The following is a 21,867-nucleotide window of genomic DNA, read 5'->3' as shown; positions in this document are numbered from 1 at the left end:
TTCTAGATTTGAAGCTTTCGTGACTGCAAGGATTCATATTCTTAGGTTTTTTTCGGTAAAGTCACGTAGGTAAAACATCAAAATTAATAAAAAAATAAAATAAAGATCACGACGTTTGTGTTGCCTCCGAAACGTCGTGATCTTTATTTTATTTTTTATTAATTTTGATGTTTTACCTACGTGACTTTACCGAAAAAACCTAAGAATATAAGGGGGTAAAGTTGGCCTCGCCATTTCCGACGAAGACTGCCGGCGGCTCCGGGGGGGTGGGGGGCGGCGTCACGCGCCCTGGCGAATGGGGGGGGGGGGGGGGTGGCGGTAGCTGCGGTGACTGCGAGCGACTGATTTGTGTGTTTTACTTCACTCCCTTAGTAAGATGGCGCCGGCGTGCGAGGGGGCATCATCGGGGCGAGGCGTGGCCCGGGCGTGGGGCTCTGTGGCTGCTGGGAGGAGGAGACGGAGGAGAGGAGGAGGCGGAGGCTGCTGCTGCTGCTGCCGTGGGGAGTCATGGCCGCGGAGCGAGGGGACGCGGTTCGAGCCCGGGCGCGGCTCGGTCTCATCGCGGGGCACCTCAAGGCCCGGCCCGCGGCGGGCTGCACGGGAGCGACACCGCAGCAATGCGCCTCCTCCTCGGAGGAGGAGGGGGGAGACGCGAGCAGGACCATACCCATGCGCAGGTGACGGCGTGCGAGAGGGAGAGAGGCAGGGAGGGAGATTGCCCGCGTGTTTTCCTGTCAGTTTGTGTGTTGGTGCACCTAGCCTGGCACAGGCGCCGTGGTGAGCTCGCGAATTGCGGTTGCAGCAGGACGGAGCGGGGTGCGCGCCGAGAAGTTTTGAGGCTGTGCGTGTGTCGGGTGCGTGTGTGGTACACCTAGCCTGGCACAGGCGGTGGGTGACGTCGCGGACTCACAGGGCTGTACGTCTTCTTGGTTCTTTCGGTAAAGTCACGTAGAATGGAAATAATAAAAATAAAACATAATAAAATATTTTATTATGTTTTATTTCCATTCTACGTGACTTTACCGAAAGAACCAAGAAGATGAATCCCTACAGTCACGAAAGCTTTACATCGAAATTTAGGGCTGTACGTGATTGTGTTTCTGTGCATGCTTTAATAGGAGCCTGCGAGTTTGTCACTTCTGGTCTCCGCGTGTGTGTGTGGTGTAAGTTAGTGTTGGGTATGAGTGGGTATTTTGTGTGCTTGTAGTTGGAAGTACATTCGTCCGTGTGTCCGCCTTCATTTCTGTGACGGTGCGTGCTTTTATCTGACGTGTGCGTGTTGTTGGTGTGTGGTGTGTTTGTGGGTGGTGTGCCGATGTCCGTGTGCGTTTGTGAGAGTTCACGGTGACAAAGTTAAATCGGTAAACCTGTCACGGTGGTTCATTGCCGAGGTGAAGTTCTCCGGTGACCCGGTCTCAACCCCACATCCCTCTCGTCCCCTCTCATCCCCTCATCCACACCCCTCGCTCCCCTCTCAATCCCCACGGCTCCCCTATACGCCCTCTTGCACCCCCCCCCCCCTCGCAGACAGGACCTGCTCAAGTGGAACGGATGGGGGTACACCGACTCCAGATTCATCTTCAACAAGAAGGGGCAGGCAGAGTTCACGGGGAAGAGGTGAGGAGGAGGAGAAGGGAATTCCTACCACACCTCACGACCACTCCCTTAACAGTTGTCACAGCCGTCAACCCGTACGGGTTTGCCCTGTGTTCTTGTACAGGGAAATTCAGGTTTCAGATCCATATACGGCGAACCGCCGTTTCAATGCAGGCAAAACAAACCGTAGCTTTTGTCTATTTGTTTGTGTTTCTCTATTGTGATGGGGTTTTGTAGGATGAACGTTGAGATTTATAAGGGACACGGGGTGACCACCAATAAGGTCTGAATTGGTCTGTGATATGGTAGGCAGCACTGATGAGGGGTTGACAGGTATGGGTTAGGATCAGAGCGGGCGAGCTGGACTGCACAGCCGTAGGCTGATGATGGTGGCCCACTCAGGGATAAATACCAGCCGTGTCTGTCCAGGTTGATGACCTGGAAAGTTTTATATTTTTGCACCTGGCACACCACATCCATAATTTCTTTAGCTTTGGCCGTCGTGACGAGTCGTGTGCCTTTACCGGTCTGCTAGCCACGAGAGGGCTTCAGCAGGCCTCGACATGCGTCTGGACAACGATGTTATTTTTCCTTACTTTTCTGCCCAGGACGTCACATGTCGGCGTTGAGAGTCCGTCGACACTTAGTTGGTCAACTTGAAGACCTCGTACGATCGGTTTCTGGCCCTCAACAGGGCCTTTTTCGTTCAGTATTTAGCTCTACGGATCACAAATGGATTTGAATTAACGACGTCCATTTCACACAGATTGCGGCGTTTGTTCTATTGAAGGTTGACGTGAAAAAACAATGCAACAGGTGGGGCCACCGTGAGTAGGCGCCCGACCGTGATCCGGTGCTAACGCGCCGACCCTGTGGCTGTGTCACCGTGTGGTGCAGGTACCGGGTGAGCGGCCTGGTGTTGCCGGCGCTCCGGGAATGGATGGAGCAGACGTTTGGCGCCAGCGTTGAGCACCACAGCGATGCGCGGGTGTGCTTTCCCACCTTAGCAAACGGTGGTGGTGGCGATTCCACATTCTCATGGCGGTGCAAAGTTCACCCGTAGAGACGAACACTTTTTGACTTCCAGCAGTGGTACTCGAGAGCGATGATTCACATGGCAAACAACGCGGCGGTGACCATAACATCGGTCCTCCCGTCAAGCATTACAAGTAGCGTGACAGCACTATGCAGCGTGTGTGATGCGCGCAGACTTCTCACACTTTTTTGTCGGCGGCGAGTTTTTCGTCATACACGGATAATGTGAGAATTGGTTTAAATTGATACTTATTTTAATGACTGACTCCTGAGTGACGACTGGACTGGATTTGAATGTATGCATGCTGTGACCACATTTTCTTAACATTTTTGGTGGTAATAATAATAACTTAATGAAGTTCCCCAACAACTTTCTAAAGTTAAAATATTCTGCTGATATAGCTCTCTCCCATGTCTGTCTCCCGCATGTGTCCTATGTCTGTCTCCCATGTCTCTCTCCCGTGTCTCCCTTGTTTCACTCCCATGTCTCCAATATCTCTCTCCCGTGTCTCCCGTCTTATCTCTCTCTCTTCCGTCCACAGACGTCGGTGAACGTGGAGGCGGTGCCGCCGCCGGTGCGTAACGAGGCGTTCGTGCGCGACCTCCAGCGAGCGGCGGTGCCGATGTCCGAGGACCCCGAGGACCGGCTGTTCCGCGCGCACGGTCGGTCTCCCGCCCCGTGCAGTCCTCGCACGCTTACTCGTTTGTGATCACAACAACTCCTGTGACCGACACCGTGTGGAGAGGCCTTCATCCAGACAGTGGATTGACAAGTGCTCCAAATAATCTAAATAACAATAGTAACATGACAGCTCATGGTGACCTGCTCCTTCCGCGCACTCAAGACGGCGATATTTTGACCTCGCAGTTTCTCGGTCAGTGGTCCATCGGCCTGGAGCTCACTGACGCTGCGCAATGTTCGAGACTCTTCGCAGACATTTAACCAGTTCGGTAGAAGATGCAAGACACAACTGTTTAATAGAGCTTGCTATGTACGAATATTGCATACTCGTGACAAGGTTATAAGTGTTGGGTGTTTATAAATGTACTTGCAAAGGTCCGGGCGGTGGGTCAAGAAACTGGGCGGAGCGTAAACTCCTCGCTGACCGGAGCAGCCCTCTGACCCCACCGCACACCACCGCCACTCTCTCTCTCTGTCTCTCTCACCCCTGTGTCGTTTGCGCAGGTCACTGCCTGCATGAGATCTTCGCTCTGCGGGAGGGCAGGCTGGAGCGAGTTCCCGACCTCGTTGTGTGGCCCGGTGAGCGTCTCTGGGGAATTCCAACCAATATTCCACTTTAAATCAGCAATGGAAGTGGTGCTCATCTCCCATTGGCAATCGGGAGCCGGTGGTGGAAATTCCACATTTCTATGGCAGGGTTGGGTGCGTCGGTGGCGGGATGTTAAGTACCTTGCGAGGTATACAGGACGTCATGGGTTTGATCTCAACCCTGATGCCTGTATATTTGGAGTTTGCGTGTTTTCCCCGTGGGCGTGTGGATTTTTTTTCTCCCGGTACTCTGGTTTTCCTCTCCACATTTAGAATCAGCATGCGTTGATTCTAAATGTGTATTTGGCTGCAATACATTTCCACATGATAAGCCAAAATGTGAGCTGTCATTTGTGGCCAGGTCATGTCTTAAAAATAGCTATATAGCTCAGTGGGCCTTACCTGGTAAAATATAAATAGTTTATAGTCCATCCAGAGGGAAACCACTGTTGTGAACTTTCCGCAACGTGGTATCAATTTTATTCACCCCAGAGAGATGATGGGCTCAGTGAACGCCCCACCCATCCAGAATTTTAAGCTCGCAGTCTTCCCATTGCGAGCCGCTCACCTAGCTGGTTCGCTTTAATTACAGGTAATACCATCTACCCATGTTTATCCAGGGTGATGCGGCAGAGGAGTGACCAGCGTAAAACTAAAACACGGATAGCGCCAAACAAATGTCAATTAAACTACGAGCGTGCAATTATTGTTTAGCTGCGTAGAATGCTGGTGAAGCCGCAGAATGTGTCTATGAAAGTAATCCATCGGTTTACTTGCCAACATGTTTGTAGTTATATATATTTTTTTATATTATTAATTATTACTTAATATATATATTTATAACCCATGCTAACCTGATTGGGATACTTTACAATCCACTGTTATTGCATCATCTCCCTACAGACATGGTTGCACAATGACCTTAATCATTAACTTTTTCCATCCATTTCATTCACCTACTGTACATAATACAGTTTTTTTTTTGTTTAGATCGTGTAAATATATACATTTCTCGTTAAACCCGCCACCACCCGACAGCCAATTAGTGAGGTTTGTCACGAAACAAAACATTCCCATTGGTTACGATGGCAGCACACCGGTGCGTGTTAAACTCACCTACTGTATCATCTTCATTTACCTACTGTAACCAAGAGCCTACTTTATGGACAATTATATTTCGTGAGTTAGAATTTTTTGTTGTTGTAAATAACATTGCCCATGCTCATCATCATCATCCTCGTCATCATCGAATCGATGGCTGGGGAGGAACGTGGATCCATTACATGCCTGCCCATGTCCGTGTTTTGCGACGGGTCGCAGGCAGCCATGAAGACGTGGTGCGGATCGTGGAGCTGGCTGTGCAGCACAACGTCTGCATCATCCCATATGGCGGTGCGTTCCGTGTGTGTGCGACGCCACTTAGCACAAATTGCGAAACAAATAAAGAACTAAATTGATAAACATCTAAAGCTTTCGTGACTGCAGGGATTCATCTTCTTGTTTCTTTCGGTAAAGTCACGTAGAAGGGAAGTAATAAAATAATATAATAAAATAATAAAAATAAAACATAATAAAACAATTCTCACGACGTTTCGGCTACAACGCAAGCAGCCGTCTTCAGGTGAAGAAGACGGCTGCTTGCGTTGTAGCCGAAACGTCGTGAGAATTGTTTTATTATGTTTTATTTTTATTATTTTATTACTTCCCTTCTACGTGACTTTACCGAAAGAAACAAGAAGATGATAAACATCTCTTCCCCGAATGTAATCCCAATAGTGCTATTGGCATCGTGTCATTAGACCCAAAAATCCGTTAGTTTTTTTCGAAAGCCTAAACACGTAGGCTTTCGCGACCAATATCATCCCGAATACAGTTTTTTTTTGTGTTAGATCGCTAAAATATATAAATGTGTCGTTCAACCTGCCACCACCCGACACAGCCAATTAGTAAGGTTTGTCACGTAAACAGAACGTGCTAATTCGTTACTAGTACAGCACACCGGTGTGTTTGAGAGCAAAGCCACAACATTTACAATCTGGGTACGACGTTTCGCCAGTAATTACAACTAGCTTCATCAGGCGACAGCCAGGCCGCTCTGCAACACAGACTCGGATATTACATAACTGTTTTCAACATTGCTTTGAGTGGCCTTGTTTCCAGGTAGGGGGCAGCACTTTTTCACCCGCTCTGCTACGTGAGTGTAATGTTCGTTAAATTACAGTCAAAGCAATATTTTTAATTCTCAGAATTGGATTTAAACAAATTAACTGTAGAACCAATTTTAATACATATCATATATTTATACGTACAAAGTCATTGGAGACCAGGCTAAGGGCAGCAAATTGCCTGCACTTATAAACCGGTATAACCATTGACGGCTGCTTGGATTGGCACCAGGATCTCAATGGTGGCAGCTCAGAGCACAGACCTCTTGAGCCACCCAGCCACCTCCCAATCACCGCTTTCATCTGGCTGTGGATGCGTTTCCCGGTTGCCCGTGCACACTCCGCACCACTGTATACTCTTGAACCCTGTGGTCACTCAAAGCAAACGCAGAGAAGCGGCGGGTAGACATGATGTTGACATAGTTTTTATGGTAATAATTATCTATTGTACCCGTCATGTTAGAGTTTTCTACAACATGCCCGTTGTAGATCGACTCTCCCATTTGTTGTTGTCTTGTTACCAGTTTTGTTCTGATTGTCCTCTCGGTGTTGTGTCGTGAGACAAAGTGCGCGTTCGGAACTCTATTAGAGAATGATCCGTTGACGGAGATATCGCAGAACTGATTGTTAGATCCATTCGCATGACCTCGTTTATCCACACGCTTTCTTACCTGCCCTGCTCGAGAGATGTTCATCGCTTGAGCTACAATATATCCCAATGAAAAATATCGAAAATAGAAAACACCAACATTTGAACATGACAATTATATTATACATTCATTGGTGGCTGGGCGGGAACCTTCGACTTGAGAACTGCATTTAATCGCAGTCGTGACAAACCCGTGATCTCAGCAGTGTCAGCTCCACGTTTCTGACCTTTGAACCATCCAGCTGCCTCCATTTCACCCGTTAATCACGCCAATAATTCTCGCATGTTTACTCTGCGTACGCAACGCTCTAATGTGCACCACATGCCCTGTTGCGGTTGACACTTGAGTGTCGTGTTCCATAACGCCGCGTGTCCATCTCAAACTAGGTATGTACGTACGTTGAACTACCGTACGTAGCCAACCGTATGTGTGTGTATGTGTGTACGTTCAACTTCTTTTGCACTGTACGTAGCCAACTGTGCTAATCGGAGGTGCGGGGGAAGGACAACAAACTAAACACAAAAAGCATTTATCAAGAAATACGTTTGCAATCTACATTTAAAAGTGCATAGCTCCAGTGGTTTCCGAATATCAGAAGGGAACGGCGTTCCAGACGGCCGCAAAATCACATCTGTGACGAGTGCGCGTGTTTCCCGTCCCCATGTCTTCGTGCTTGTGTCCTGTCCTGGCAGGCGGCACCAGCGTATCCAGCGCCCTCGAGTGTCCCAGTGACGAGACGCGCACCATCGTCTCCGTCGACACGTCTCAGATGGTACGGCTTGCCGCCTGCCTGCTCGCTCACTCGCACCGTCTGCTCTGTGGCCCCAAGGGCCCCCCCCTTTGGACTAAGAGGGCCCCAAACACATGTTCTGCAGGGTTTATAGAGGCCACCATGCCTTGCAGGGTTTTAGGCCCAGAGTGGGGAAGCTTTTCTTCACTGAGGGCCAAATAGGAGTCTCAAATTCCTTTGGCGGGCAACCACACATCCTATAAATATTGTGTGTGTGTCGACCGATTGTACAGAGGCCCTTTTCAGTGAGTGTGAAATTATAATTAGAACACCGGGTTCTAGTCGGGTCGTAAATATTGCCCTCTAGTTCCTGATTAATGCAGCTCAGCCAAATCACTGTCATTTATGGACCATTTCTAAATTTTGTGCCCGAAATGCGTATGAACTAAAGTCTTGGACCATATCCGTTAGGTTCCTTACCACTGGTTTAGAGGGTCCAGCATGCACTCCACAAGGCTCGTAGGTTCCACCAAACATTAAACTGAAACTATAAAACTTTATATTCTACCAGGTAAGGCCCACTGAGCTAATTAGCTCTTTTTCAGAAGCGACCTGGCCACAAATGATAGCTCAACAAAGTGGCTTTTCGTGTGGAAATTTATAGCAACAAAATACTCTAAAGGCATGTTTATAAATGTGGAGGGAAAAACCGGAGGATCCGGAGAAAATCCACTCAACCACGAGGAGAATACGCAAACTCCAGTTAACATCTCCTAGCGACCGTGATGACGATAGAGAGAGGGAGATACGAAAACTCCGAATACACAGTAGCAGGCATCAGGGTCTGGATCGAACCCACGACCTCCTGCATACCAGGCGAGATGTTAACACGCCATTTAACACTCCAGTTAAAGAGTCTGCGCCGTACCACAAACCCCGCTTGCGCCTCCCTTTCAGAACCGCATCCTGTGGATCGACGAGATGAATCTGACGGCACGGATCCAGGCGGGGATCATCGGGCAGGACCTGGAGAGAGAGGTGGGATGACGATGACGCACGCGGACACCCATGCCAAGTTCCCCACGCCCATACCCCAGTTCCCCCGTGGCCTCTAACTGGGGCTTTAACCTGGTCCCCTCCCCCCTCTCCAGCGTTACGATTGGGATAATTGAATGCTTGACCCAATTGTGGCGGTGTAACGGTCGGAGCCGCCCTGCGTGTGTGCGCGTTTATGATGCCCCCGTGCGATGGATGGTGCAACTTTTGTCCGCGGCGTTCCCCCCTCAGCGTATCCCCTTGTCCCTTTGTCCACGTGGCCCCATGCCGACGGGCCCCCCAAGTCACCATATCCCCATGTCCCCGTATCTGAATTTCTCCATTTGTCACGTATGCCTGTGTCTCCATGTCCTCGTGCCCCTGCATTGCTACGCCCACGTACTCTGATATCTACGTGCTCTCATGTCTGCGTATCACGAAGCCACGTGTCCCCGTGTCTCGTGTGTCTCTATATCTCGCGTATCTCCGTGCCCCCCCCCCCCGTGTATCTCAGCTGGGCGAGCGAGGCTACTGCACGGGCCACGAGCCTGACTCCATGGAGTTCAGCTCGCTGGGCGGGTGGGTGGCGACGCGCGCCTCCGGCATGAAGAAGAACGTCTACGGCAACATCGAGGACATGGTGAGGCAGCGGCAGAAGCCACACATGCCGCGGGGTGGGGGGGGGCACGCATGTTGTGACACCGCCTGGTGACACCGTGACTCCGTGTGATGATGCCCTGGGAGACGATGCGCCGTGTCACAGTTCTGGGTATGGCGGTGCTTTGCTAACCTGCCTCCGTCCTCCCTTAAAACAGCCACCATCTCTACTCCCTCGCCCATCCTGCTGCCGCTACTCCCTGCCCCCACCCCCCAGCTACGACCAGGCCTACCCCTATCGCTACCTCAACCGCTACCCCAACCCCTATCACTACCTCAATCCCTATCACTACTCCAACCCCTATCACTACCCCAACCCCTATCACTACCCCAATCCCTATCACTACCCCAACCCCTATCACTACCCCAATCCCTATCACTACCCCAACCCCTATCACTACCCCAATCCCTATCACTACCCCAACCCCTATCACTACCCCAACCCCTATCACTACCTCAATCCCTATCACTACCCCAACCCCTATCACTACCCCAACCCCTATCACTACCCCAACCCCTATCACTACCCCAACCCCTATCACTACCTCAATCCCTATCACTACCCCAACCCCTATCACTACCCCAATCCCTATCACTACCCCAACCCCTATCACTACCCCAACCCCTATCACTACCTCAATCCCTATCACTACCCCAATCCCTATCACTACCCCAACCCCTATCACTACCCCAACCCCTATCACTACCTCAATTCCTATCACTACCCCAACCGCTACCACTACCCCAATCCCTATCACTACCCCAACCGCTACCACTACCCCAATCCCTATCACTACCCCAACCGCTACCACTACCCCAATCCCTATCACTACCCCAACCACTACCACTACCCCAATCCCTATCGCTACCGCAACCCCTATTGCTACCCTAACCGTTACCACTACCCCAACCCCTATCACTACCCCAATCCCTATCGCTGCGTGGTAACGCTGCATGTGACGATTACCGTGGCGGTTTGTGCGTGTGCTGCGCGTGCAGCTGGTGCATGTGAAGGTGGTGACACCACGCGGCGTGGTGGAGAAGAGCTGCCAGGGCCCACGCACCTCCACGGGCCCCGACGTTCACCACTTCATCATGGGCTCCGAGGGTAACTCCAAACAACAAAGATCCCCCGTATAGCCTTGACAGACTCTCGGGGCAAGTGCTGTTAGCGAGCACCGCACACGCAGACACACGCACAGTAACGACAACAGCTGCTATTCGCCATTTGGTGTAATTAAAGATAAATGAAGTGATAATATAATCACGACGTTGACGATATTTTGCAAGACGGACCGCGCGACTATCGTGCAGCTTGCACCTTGCGGCAGTCCGTCGTAGCATCGCCTTATCGCGGCGACCATCGTTACACGGATGAGATTCCCCACACCCCCCTCCTCCACCATGGCGCAGTCCCCCCCCTTCCTCCCCAGAGGTTATGAACTCCAAGGGTCACGGTGGGGTCACTCCAGGAATTTGTGTTGTGTTCCTGTCTCAGCCGGCTTGCCACTCCCCCTCCCCCAGCCTGTGACCGGGGTTTGAACTTTAGCGTTGTTCGTGGCCGGCCGACGCATCTGTCACGTGCCAGAGTTACAGCCCCTCCGGAGTCACGGCCGGGTCATCGGGCTGCTGCTAGGCGATCGGCGGCGCATGCACATTTTTTTCGCACCTCCGATGAGCACGGTTAGACTAAGCACGGTGTGCGAAAGAATGTTCCGCGTACATTTGATTTGACTTTCCGTGGTTTTTTGGTAAATTCAACGTGAGGCTGAGAGTGCCTGCCACGCCCCGCCCCACCCCCTCGCGCACCGTGCCTGCGCGCTGCGCAGGTGCTCGCTTAACAGCACCTGCCCCAACAGCAAACGTCAGCTACACGTTGGGGGGGATGGGTGGAATTTTTTGTCTTTGTTTGCACGTGTATGTGCCAACATGCATGCGTGTGCGCGCATGTGCATCTGTGTGCCTATACATCTGTGTGTGTGTACATGTATGTGTGCGTTTGCGCATGTTCGTGTATGAGCGCATGTGCGCACGTGTACATGCGTGCGTGTATGTTACTGCGTGTTTAACCGTGCGTGCGTGTGTTTGCCACAGGAACCCTGGGCTTGGTGACCGAGGTCACCATGAAGATCCGGCCGCTGCCCCAGTCCCAGAAGTACGGCTCGGTGGTTTTCCCGTCGTTTGAGCAGGGCGTGGCCTGCCTGCGTGAGGTCGCTCGCCAGGTGAGACCCTGAGGCTTGCCCCTCTGCTCATAGCCATGCTCTGCCCCTCATCCTGCCTTGCCCCCTAACCCTGGCTTGTCACACTCGATCGTTGAGGCCGCTGTGCTGCTGCTGTTGTGGTGCTGTGTGCAGAGATGTGCGCCGGCCTCCATCCGCCTCGTCGACAACTCACAGTTTCAGTTTGGTACGACCGCTCCCCATGTCACCCCTCACGCCACGAACCACACACCTCACCCCTCGCTCCACAAACCACACGCCTCACCCCTCACACCACGAACCACAAACCACACGCCTCACACCACGAACCCCAGACTGATGTGGGGTCACCATCTCCGCTGTTCAGGGCACGCGCTCAAACCGCAGGTCTCGTCAATCTTCACATCGTTCCTGGACGGCCTCAAGAAATTCTACATCACCAAGGTGGGTGGGTGTGGGTCGGTATGGGTGCGCAGGTGGGAGTGGTTGTGTGGGTGGGTGGGTGTGGGTGGGTATGGGTGGATGGGTGTGGGTGGATGGGTGGGTCATGATGGGTGGGTGGATGAATATTGGTGGTGTGGTGGGTGGGTGAGTATGGGTGAAGCGGTGGGTGGATGGAGGTGTGGGTACGGGTGGGTCAGTAAATAATAGATAATTCAGGGCATGTGACTGAGTAAATTAGTTATTTGCAGAGGTTTGTACCTACCTGTGCATGTAATTTTGATGTAAGGGTTTGTGAATGTGATTATTTTGTTTAATAGGGGCTGTGTGAGAGAATGCGTAGTTTACTGGTGCGCGTGTGTGCCATCGTGCGCCTGTGTATGCCTATAACTCACAACCATTAATGTGTGTGTGCATATGTCCTCGCATTATGTGTGTGTATTCCCTGTGCTTGTGTAATTCACGAGTGACCACTTGTCTTTGTTCGTACGTGCGTGTGCGCGCGTATGTATGTACATGTCCATACTCCGTGTAATGACCCTGATGTAGTTCACAGCAGCTGTGCGTCTTGTGTAATTCACGACGCTCCGTGCTTTTGCGATTGGCTACCTGTAATTCAAGAGTTTGCGCGCATGTGTCCGTGCGTCCGTGCGTGTGTCTGCGGTGACCCCCGTCGCAGTTCAAGGGCTTCGACCCGCAGCACCTGTGCGTGGCGACGCTGCTGTTCGAGGGCGACCGGGATGCCGTGCTGCAGCAGGAGAAACACGTGTACGACATCGCCGCCAAGTTCGGGTGAGGGTGCCCTCCTGGGCCAGGCTGCCCCGCTCGCAGACGCTGCCCTCCATACATGCTGCCCCAGTCCCGCTCGCAGACGCTGCCCTCCGTTCACACTGCCCCAGTCCACTGCAAAGGCTCCCCCCGTAGTTGCTGCCCAAGTACGGACTCCGCCTGTTGAAGATGTCCCAATCGAGGCTACCTTTCTTGAGGCTGCCATTTTTAAGGCTGTCCTCATTCGGGCTGCCCTTATTGAGACTATCTCTATTAGAGAGTTACCCCTATCATAGTCTATGTCCACGTCAAGGGTTCCTCGATATAGTGGCTGCCCATTGCTGCCCTTGTACAGACTTTTCCTGTAGACCCTGCCCTGCAAGCACTGCCTCCGCAGACCCTTTCGCTGAGCGACGACCTTATCGCGGGGACCGTACCCCTTGTGGACACCTGCCCCTCTCTATGCCGTCCGTCCCTGGCCTCTCATGCCGTTGCCCTCCGCGCTGTGTTGCTGCAGGGGCCTGGCGGCAGGCGAGGATAACGGGCAGCGCGGGTACCTCCTCACCTTCATCATTGCGTACCTGCGCGTGAGTCAGACGTCGGGTGCCGCGCGTCACAACGCGACACTGCTTGCCTGCGCGTGTGGCGCCCGTCGTGCGGAGTAAACCGCTCGAAAATAAACAAAACTACGACAATGGGAATAAAAAAATCCACTGGCCAATATGTCCAGCTCAAGTGACCTCACCAGGTATTCTTTCTCGAGTTGTCTGCTGCAGGGTGGGCTCAAAGTTCGAGTTCCCTCCTCCTCCATCCTGGTCCATCTCTCAAACTTTTTCCTCTTCGCTGCGTCACTCAGCCTCACCTCATCGAGCAGCGACTTCCTCCTTCCCTACCTCTTCCCTCCTCCCTCCTCCTCCTTCATCTTTGCTTTATTATCCCCAACATGCTTCTGAAGCTTCCTTCGGCAAGCCTGCTTCTCTGGCAGTACGACCCGTCGAGATTCTCGATCTTCTTCCTTCTCTGCATAGCTCCGATCAGACTTGTTCCCGGACGTACACCACAACATCTTGAACCTCCGCTGTGCTCCGCTCTGTCCGTCTTGTCACTCACAGGACCTGGGCATGGACTACTATATCATCGCGGAGTCGTTTGAGACGTCTGTGCCCTGGGACAGGTAACTACTAAACTATTTAAACATTTGTTGTATTTTACCAGGTAAGGTCCACTGGGCTATGCAGCTCTTTTTCAGAAGTGACCTGGCTGTCACAAATAATAGCTCAACGAAGTGGCTTATCACGTGGAAATTCATAGCAGCCAACATTCGTGATGTTGATTCTAAATGTGGAGGGAAAAAGCGGAGGACCCGAAGAAATATCCACGCGACCGCGGGAAGAGAGACACGCAAACTCCAAATATACAGACATCAGGGACCGGATCAAACCCACGACCTCTTGTATACCAGGCGAGGTAGTTAACAGCTCGCCATCGTGGTGGCAATGGCAATCACGATGGTAACCTGAGGGTGTAGCACAGCGCTTTTCCCAGCATTGTTTCGGGTCGCTGAATAAATTTGCCCCTGGGATAAAATGCACGACGTTACTTTGAAACCGAGAGTAACTTGAAGAAATACTCGTTCGACCGTTGGTTTCTCACCTACGGGGGGCCGGGGGGTGGGGTATGCAAGGTCACGCGTGTCCGCACGTATTCCGTGTCTCCTGACGCGATGTTCGAAGTTGTTTGCGTGACAGCACTGTGCTGTGCCAGGCCAAGAGCGCCAGACAAAGACCGCGCTGACCCCGCTCGCCCACGCGCTCGCGCGCGTTTTAACACGCGTGTGCGGAGAGTGCTCCGTAGCTGTGGTTGGTGTACTGCGCTTACGAACACGGCCGCCCGAATTTTAATCCAGTCGGTGCGATTTGAAAACCTCAACACTGGGGACGCAGAGGCGGCCGGGCGTGGTTCTGACCACACCACCCCCTCGTGTGCCATTTCAACCTTCATTTGTGCTCGCTAACAGCGCTTGCCCCTACGGTTTGTGAAGGCTATGTGCATGTGCTGCGTTGTGCGCACATATCCACATTTTGCACGTGTGTGTCCGTGCGTGTACGTGCGTGTCCCTGGGGAGCGGTAGTGTAGCGGTAAGCGCGCTGCGCTACCAATGGTGAACTTGAGTTCGATTCCTGCTCACGCCCAACACCAGTGACGATTATCTGAACCGGTCCTGGGTCTCCCCTAGGTCAACTCAGCCTCAAATGAGTACCTGGTGCGGTGTGTAAACATCACCACTGGGGAGACAAAGGCGGCCGGGCGTAGTATTGGCCACTGACCTTCTCGTGCGCCGTGCCGGCCTTCATAGGTGCCCGCTAACAGCACTTGCCCCAACAGTCTGGTTAAGGCTACACAGGGGACTCTTTGTCTTTGTGCGTGTCCGTGCGTGCGTGTGCAGAGTCCTGGATCTGTGCCGGAACGTGAAGGAGTGTCTCATCCGCGAGAGCAAAGAGCGAGGGGTGCAGTTCCCGGCGTTTGCCTCTTGCAGGTTGTTTGCCCGCACCCGGCACGCAGATCAAAGCGGTTGCTCGGTGGGGGGGGGGGAGACGCCGTTATCTCGAGCAAACAGCATCGCTTGCTGTGCCATCCCAAACCGCCGTGGCACAGCTTCCTCGTGCGCCGACGAGGTTGATTTGACTGATCGAGATCGTCTGCCGTTGGTGGTCGTGGTGGTGGTGGACAGGATGACTCTCCAGGGGTTCATATACTGGTCGTGCCAAAAACGCTGAGCTTGGCACCACAAAGACCTTGAGTTTGAATCTGGGTTAGTGTCTGCTGCCCGTGATGAAAGTGTAGCCAGCTGACGTCAGCGCAGCCTCCAATGACCCGCATAGAAACCAATCTGCAATCGATAAAACCGCTTTCTCTACTGGAGTTAACGGGCTCACAGAGATCCATAGACTTAAGACTTAAATGGAAACTCGTACGCTCGCATTGAGACCCACGGACTGTGATTAAACCAGGTTACCAAATGTAGCAAGTTGACGGTAAAAAGTCCGGTCACCACTGACTGCGACAAGATCATTGCGTTTGCTTTACCGCCTTCATTTCGGATGGATCCCCGACCCCCTGGCAAAGCTTTTGGTTTCGATTGACACGTCATGCGACGTCGTCATACGCGGGTTGTATCGGGGCCACGTACAGAAACCGCCGCACGGTGGTCAAAGGCTAACCTCTCCTCTCCGGCGCTACCCCGGTGGTCGTTGGCGCAGGGTGACGCAGACGTACGACGCCGGCGCCTGCGTTTACTTCTACTTCGCCTTCAACTACCGCGGGCTCAGCGACCCCGTGCACGTCTACGAGCAGATCGAGGTGAGGCCGCCCCCTAGCGCCCGCTGCTGCAATAGCCCCGCGTCGTTTCTAGCGGTGAGCAATGTACGCACGTTGCTCGCTGGTACCGCGAGAGGTCCCTGGCAGTGACAAAAGTATTGACAGGCTGAAAATATTCACCCGTAGCACCCAAATAGAGTTTAGCTCGTATAATAATAAACTCGGTTTGCCATAGCGCAGTTCGCACAAGGCCAATGGAGAAAGCCTGTTGTAAAAACAGGTGGGTTTTAAGACGCAATTTCAAAAGTAAAATAGACTCAGATTCCCGAACCGAGGAAGGGAATTCTATAATTGTGGAGGATGGCTGCAAAAGGTTCTGTCTCCAGTAGGGCAGAGTCTGGGCTTTGGAATAATGAGAAAATCAGAGTCGACAAAGGCAAATATAGTTTGGGGCCATTTATAATCGGTAGGCCTCGTGTGGCTGTGGGCCACATGCACTTGAGTCACGGCCCCATGGTTCCCCCTGCCCCCCTGGTTCAACCCCCCCCCCCCTGCGATCAATTCCCCGTTCCGTGTTTTTTCCCGGCAGAGCGCAGCGCGAGAAGAGGTCTTGGCGAACGGGGGCAGCCTCTCTCACCACCACGGCGGTGAGCAGCGCCGTCACTGCCGCCATCGCGCACCGGCGCAAGTGCCAAGCGTGCCACTCTTTCTCTCTTCCCAAGCTCGGCGAGCTCTCTCTCTCTCTCCCGGCTCGCCACCGTGCCACGCGTGCAGATGTCTCTCTCCCCGCACGGCATCGCTCGCCGCTCAAAAATTCCCAGCATTGAGCGGCCGTGCGCCCGTCACGCTCGTGTGTGGTGGTGGTGGCGGCCTCTGCGGGTTGCTGTGCCCATTTGGTTTTGTGTGTGTTGTGTTTAAAGTGCGTCCACTGGTTTCTGTGTTGTCCAAATCAAAGTGATTTTCTGCTAAAAGCATTTAGGCGGTGCCCATCCCCCATTTACAGCTCTGAGTCAGTGGTGGCACTTCCACATTGTTAGGGCAGGGGGGTGAGTATAGGACCACTGCTGACTTCCTCACTTCGTGGTACAGGGACTCCTCTACTTACGAACGAGTTAGATTCCAGAGGTCTGTTGGTAAATTTATCTGTTCATAAGTCCAGAGCGGCAAATCCTGGTCCAGCTTTACTTCTGTCAATTCCAAACACGTTGTACGGCATGTACACTAAACACGGGGAATGGATTTAAAAGTTGTATAATCTCCTGCAGATGTAGATGCCACTATCGCCATCTATTGCGCGGTGGTTAAACTCACAACTCTCGGTCCGAACAGGTTTGGTTCGTATCTCTGAAAGTTTGTAAGTCGAATAATCGTAAGTAGAGAGGAGTCCCTGTACTCGTGTTATTACGCACAGAGGGATGGTGGGCGGAGTCTTTCCCCAACCAGGATTTTCCGCTCGCTCTACAGCTGAGCTTCCTAGCCAAATGTATGTAATAATGTTTCTGTGTGCTGTCTGTCCATCTCACGTCGTATCTACAGCGGTACTCCGTGTGTGGTACTATGTGCTGTCTGTCCATCTCACGTTGTCGTATTTACACCGGTACTCTGTGTGTGGTACTATGTGCTGTCTGTCCATCTCACGTCGTATTTACACCGGTACGCTGTGTGTGGTACTATGTGCTGTCTGTCCATCTCACGTCGTATTTACACCGGTACTCTGTGTGTGGTACTGTGCTTGTTCCGTGCCACAGTGGGGAAGCTGCGCAAGCGCTGGCTGCCCTCAGCCGTGTCGGACGTCGGAGTGGGAATGCTCCGTGCCGTCAAGGACTACGTGGACCCCAAGAACATCTTCGGCAACAACAATCTGCTCTGAGGACCCATCCCACGGGGGCGGGCGGGGGGGCAGGAGGGGTTTGGCAGGAAGGGGGGGGGGTGTGGTGGAGGGGGGTGGGTACGTACGGAGGACAGTAGCTGGCAGAGAGGGCAACTCATTTCCACGAATAAACCCAACCGACTATCTAACATCGCACTTGGAGCCGTGAAACAGGCCAGTCGCCAGATGGTGCCACTCAACACTTGATGGGAACACCCACCACCAGATGGACACTCACCAGATAGGGCCACCCCCAAGCTGGGCCACTCGTCAGATGCGTGGAGTGGCCGAAGCGGTGAGCCGCCGTGGCAAAGGCGGAGCCTGGGTTTGATTTTCTGGCCTTGCCCCACACCGCACTTAACCCGCTCGCTCGGCGCGCTTTGGATTTGCGTTGAGTTGGCTTTTACTTTCACGCTTTAGCTTAGAGGTGAATGGTGGGCTTTTGCCGGCAACGGTTTCTGCAGGGTTTCCGGTGTGCTGGAGAAAATTCTTGCCTGTGTTTATGTGTGTGTGTGTGTGCGCGCACTGGTGAGAAATGTGGTCAGGGTGTTGTTGCCACACCCTACCTCTTTGTGTGCCGTGCCCCATGTGCACAGGTGCTCGCTGATAGCACTTGCCCCAACAGCCTGTGCAGCTATACGGGGGAGCTTTGTGTGTGTGTGCTGGCCGGTGTGCTTGGGACTTAATGCTAAACTCTAGGCATGTATCGATTCATCGATTGAAATATATTTTTGCGCTCATAATACATGTATGGAATTGTGTGCGTAACTATCGGTCATTTACGATTTATGCAAATCATATGCAAACGATACTAAAAAGTTGCATTTGGACTAGTGGATCCGAACAAAACTGTACGAGACGGAAAGAAATGAGGCAATATAAGTAGACGCAAAAACCAGACGAGGCGAATTGATTACTCAATCGAATCGACATCAATTTGTGGCAGCTCAATGAATTGCTGGAGTGGAGAGGTAATTCCCTACATGCCTAGCTTACAGTGTGCGAGCGAGTGAGCGGACGTGTGCGTACATGAATGTATGTGAGCATACGCACGCACGTGCGCGTGTGAATTTGTGTATTGGTGGGTGCTTTTTGTGTGTTCACGTAATAAGTGTGTGCATATATGACTGGGTGCACGCGTGTGTGTGTTGGTGTTTATGAATGTGTGTGTTGGTGTTTATGAATTTTGTGTGTATGGGTGGACTTTGGGGCTTGAGGTGACACTGAACAGTAGGGGATTAACAATGTACCTCTCCTGGAAATCCGGTGAATTGTCACGATTAAGGGTAGCGATTCGATTCCAGAATCAATATTTTTTTGTTACACATTGCGGTGAATGTAGTAGCCTCGAGTGGATGCTGATACCCATTGCAAAACCTGACGAGTCAAAAAACATTGTTTCTTGCCACGATTTGACGAACGCGTCTTCATCTTAGGAATCTCATATCGATAATCAATGAATCTGTCCATTATCAATTACACCCCTACTTGATGGCAAAGCTTTAGCTGAGATAATTCAGTGAAGATCGGAATATACAGAGTGCTCTGCATCGTTAGCTCTGTCCTGCATCATTGCAGCAAACGAGCGGAGGGCGGGAGGGGCGTTTGTGTTTGGTATGACACGTTGTTAGCGTCGAAGCATTTCATTTCGAGAGAGGACTCCACCCTGAGACCCAAGCAGCTCTTCTCTCGTAGCACCACGCCTCGGTTGCGTACCCCGGGGACTCACACGTGAGTTTTAAGGTTTAGTGTGAGAAAAACTATTTTAATTGACTTTCTCGAGCACCGCCAATGCTGTCCAGTGCTGTCACTGACGTGCGCTGCCGTCCATTTTTTTGTATGTCACTGCAAGTGTCACTAACGGTGCGTGCGACAAAGCCACTTGAAAGTCTTTTAACTCATTCCTGAAACTTGCTGGGAACAGCCGAGGTGGGAATCCATAAGGGCTTTTCAAGGTGGCTGGGTTGCTCGGAGGTCCGAGTGCTGAGCTCGCACTGCTGAGATGCTGCATCTGAATCCATGCAGCTGCAGCTGCTGCTGCCTGTCGTTAAACCGGGTTCTCGACTGCAGCGAGTTGAATGGCCTCAGCCTGGTCACCAATGACTACGCAATCAACCCCGTTACTTGTACGGTTCGACAGTCAACTGTGTTAAATTTCAGCTCGGAGCGCCGCAATAGTCCGGTTGACCGTCATGCGACGATCGTTACTCTCTGTAGCAGAGTGGGTGGACTCAGTGCTGCCCCCTACATTGTGGACCAAATGGTTACAGTGCTCTGTGAGAGTTTCAAATGGATTTTCTTGATGCTGATAGCCCGATCGGGATAACATTGAGGAAAAGCATTTAACAAGAATTAAGTTAATGTTTTGGGTTGAATCTTCCTTTAAACCGATATAAGCTCTCGGGAGCCCAAGAGTCGGGCCTGTAGGGTTACATATGCTGTGTCCAAGTGGCTGACGATCCATGGTGTCTGCTGGTGATCGTTTGCTGCCATTCTGAAGAGCAAAACTGAAAGGCAATTGGGGGACCTGGTGGAAGTGATGGAGGGGCATGGTGGAAGTGATGGAGGTGGCGATAGCCAGGAGGGTTATGATCATTCGGCAGGGCTGGGACTAGTTGGTTAGCGATATGGGTAGTATTAGTGTAGAGCTGCTGGTTCGTATTAGTGGCTAGTTGGTTAGGGAAAAGGGGTAGTAGTGGTCGTTAGCTGGCTGGTTAGTACTCATGTCTAGTTGGACAGGTTTAGCGTTACTACGATTGGCTGCTTGACTGATTATGGTTCGAGGCTGGTAGGCTAATGGATTAGGGCTAGCGGCTCTTTAATTAGTCGGTTTCAGACAGGGCTTGGAGAGCTTCAACTCTAGAAAGGGCTTGGATAGTTGTATCCACTCCCGAACTGCTGACCCCTCCTCATCCCGGCTCACGTCCTTGTCAGTTTTAGTCCACTGTTTTTCAGCTATGGTTGCCACCTGTCCTGATTTTCTCAGGATCTTTCTTTTTCAGACGCAGCTGTCCTGAGAAATGTGTCTTTCCAGGGCATTAACAGGCCGGGGTTTCGTCAGTCACATAATAATGCGCAACTCATTCAAGACAACGCATCCACATTTAGTGCTCTCCTCTTCTGGTATTGTGAGATATATTTTTCCACGATACGTGCCGGTTTTTGTATACCTCAGAGGTGGCAACCCTTGCCCACATTGAAAGCTGACCTCCATCCTCGTGTTGGACTCTGGTAGCACGAGCCAGACGTTTCATTTCATAATCCTCTTCTACGTCCCCTCTCCCTGGCTCACCGGCTCGCATTCTTTGTAACGCTGCGCACCGTGCGGCAGTTGTGTCGTGATTTTTATACCCTGTACGCACACTTAGACCGCGCTTGTAATAAGAGATTTTCATTCGGGCACTGATGTCCTCGTCTGGACTTTTTTTTGCCAGACCAGGACCGAGACGAGATCGGACATGGACCGACATTTAACGGCGCACTGGACAGAATACCTCTGCTGGATTTAGCCCAATTCCAATCAAACGTGTAAGGGCAAAGGTGCAGCCCTTCAATTACTCGATCACGCTACTGCTGGTGTAAAAGGGCCTCTACTGGAGGGAGCTCGGTACGGGATTATTGTGGTCTACTCTTCCACGGTGGCCAGACATCTTTTGGAAAAGATTGAGGTTACCCACACTTTGCCCCCACCACACGTGAGCTGCCTGCTCTATCCAATCAGACTTGATCATCCGAAATTAAGCTTCTGCTCGACGGGACTGGACCCGGACCAAATGGGACGTGGCAACTCCCACGATGTTCAGGCCACGAACATCACCACCAGCTGCTGCTGCTGATGTTCATGGGTCATGCGAAATTGAGCGATCGTCGCTGCACCAGACTTTGTTGACGTGATTATTAATAAAGTCGCGAATTTGCTTCGATTATGGCTCCAGTGTTTTCATTGAGACTCCACGTGTGTAGCCTGGGATTGATATCAGCTGGAGCTGCCCGGGATTGAGCTCTCGAAAATGTATTCGATGAGAAACGCAGCCCTGCTTAGAGCCGTTTATCAAGGCGGTCTGGCGAGAGGGGTCGCTGTGGCGAGATGTTAACTACCTCGCCTGGTATACGGGGAGATCGTGGGTTCGATTC

General features: G+C 52.0%; 1 protein-coding gene across 1 annotated transcript; it reads left to right on the top strand.

Moving 5' to 3' along the window:
* The first annotated feature begins 435 nt into the window (after window positions 1-435).
* On the top strand, window positions 436-21,656 carry AGPS (alkylglycerone phosphate synthase). Its single transcript, XM_061574567.1, has 20 exons — window positions 436-677; window positions 1,528-1,617; window positions 2,494-2,584; window positions 3,174-3,294; window positions 3,818-3,892; window positions 5,222-5,293; window positions 7,409-7,488; window positions 8,404-8,484; window positions 8,996-9,121; window positions 10,138-10,246; window positions 11,233-11,360; window positions 11,493-11,544; window positions 11,704-11,780; window positions 12,457-12,569; window positions 13,063-13,132; window positions 13,658-13,719; window positions 14,992-15,081; window positions 15,806-15,905; window positions 16,453-16,510; window positions 17,612-21,656. The coding sequence occupies exons 1-20, from the start codon at window positions 508-510 to the stop codon at window positions 17,731-17,733; spliced, it is 1,887 nt and encodes a 628-aa protein (XP_061430551.1). The 5' UTR covers window positions 436-507; the 3' UTR covers window positions 17,734-21,656.
* Window positions 21,657-21,867: the final 211 nt, after the last annotated feature.

This window comes from Lethenteron reissneri, chromosome 7 (genome assembly GCF_015708825.2).
Source record: "Lethenteron reissneri isolate LAM-NWPU_2019-01 chromosome 7, ASM1570882v1, whole genome shotgun sequence".
Lineage (NCBI taxonomy): Eukaryota > Metazoa > Chordata > Hyperoartia > Petromyzontiformes > Petromyzontidae > Lethenteron > Lethenteron reissneri.
The sequence above is the reverse complement of the archived record's forward strand: the minus strand, read 5'-3'. Positions and strand labels throughout refer to the sequence as shown.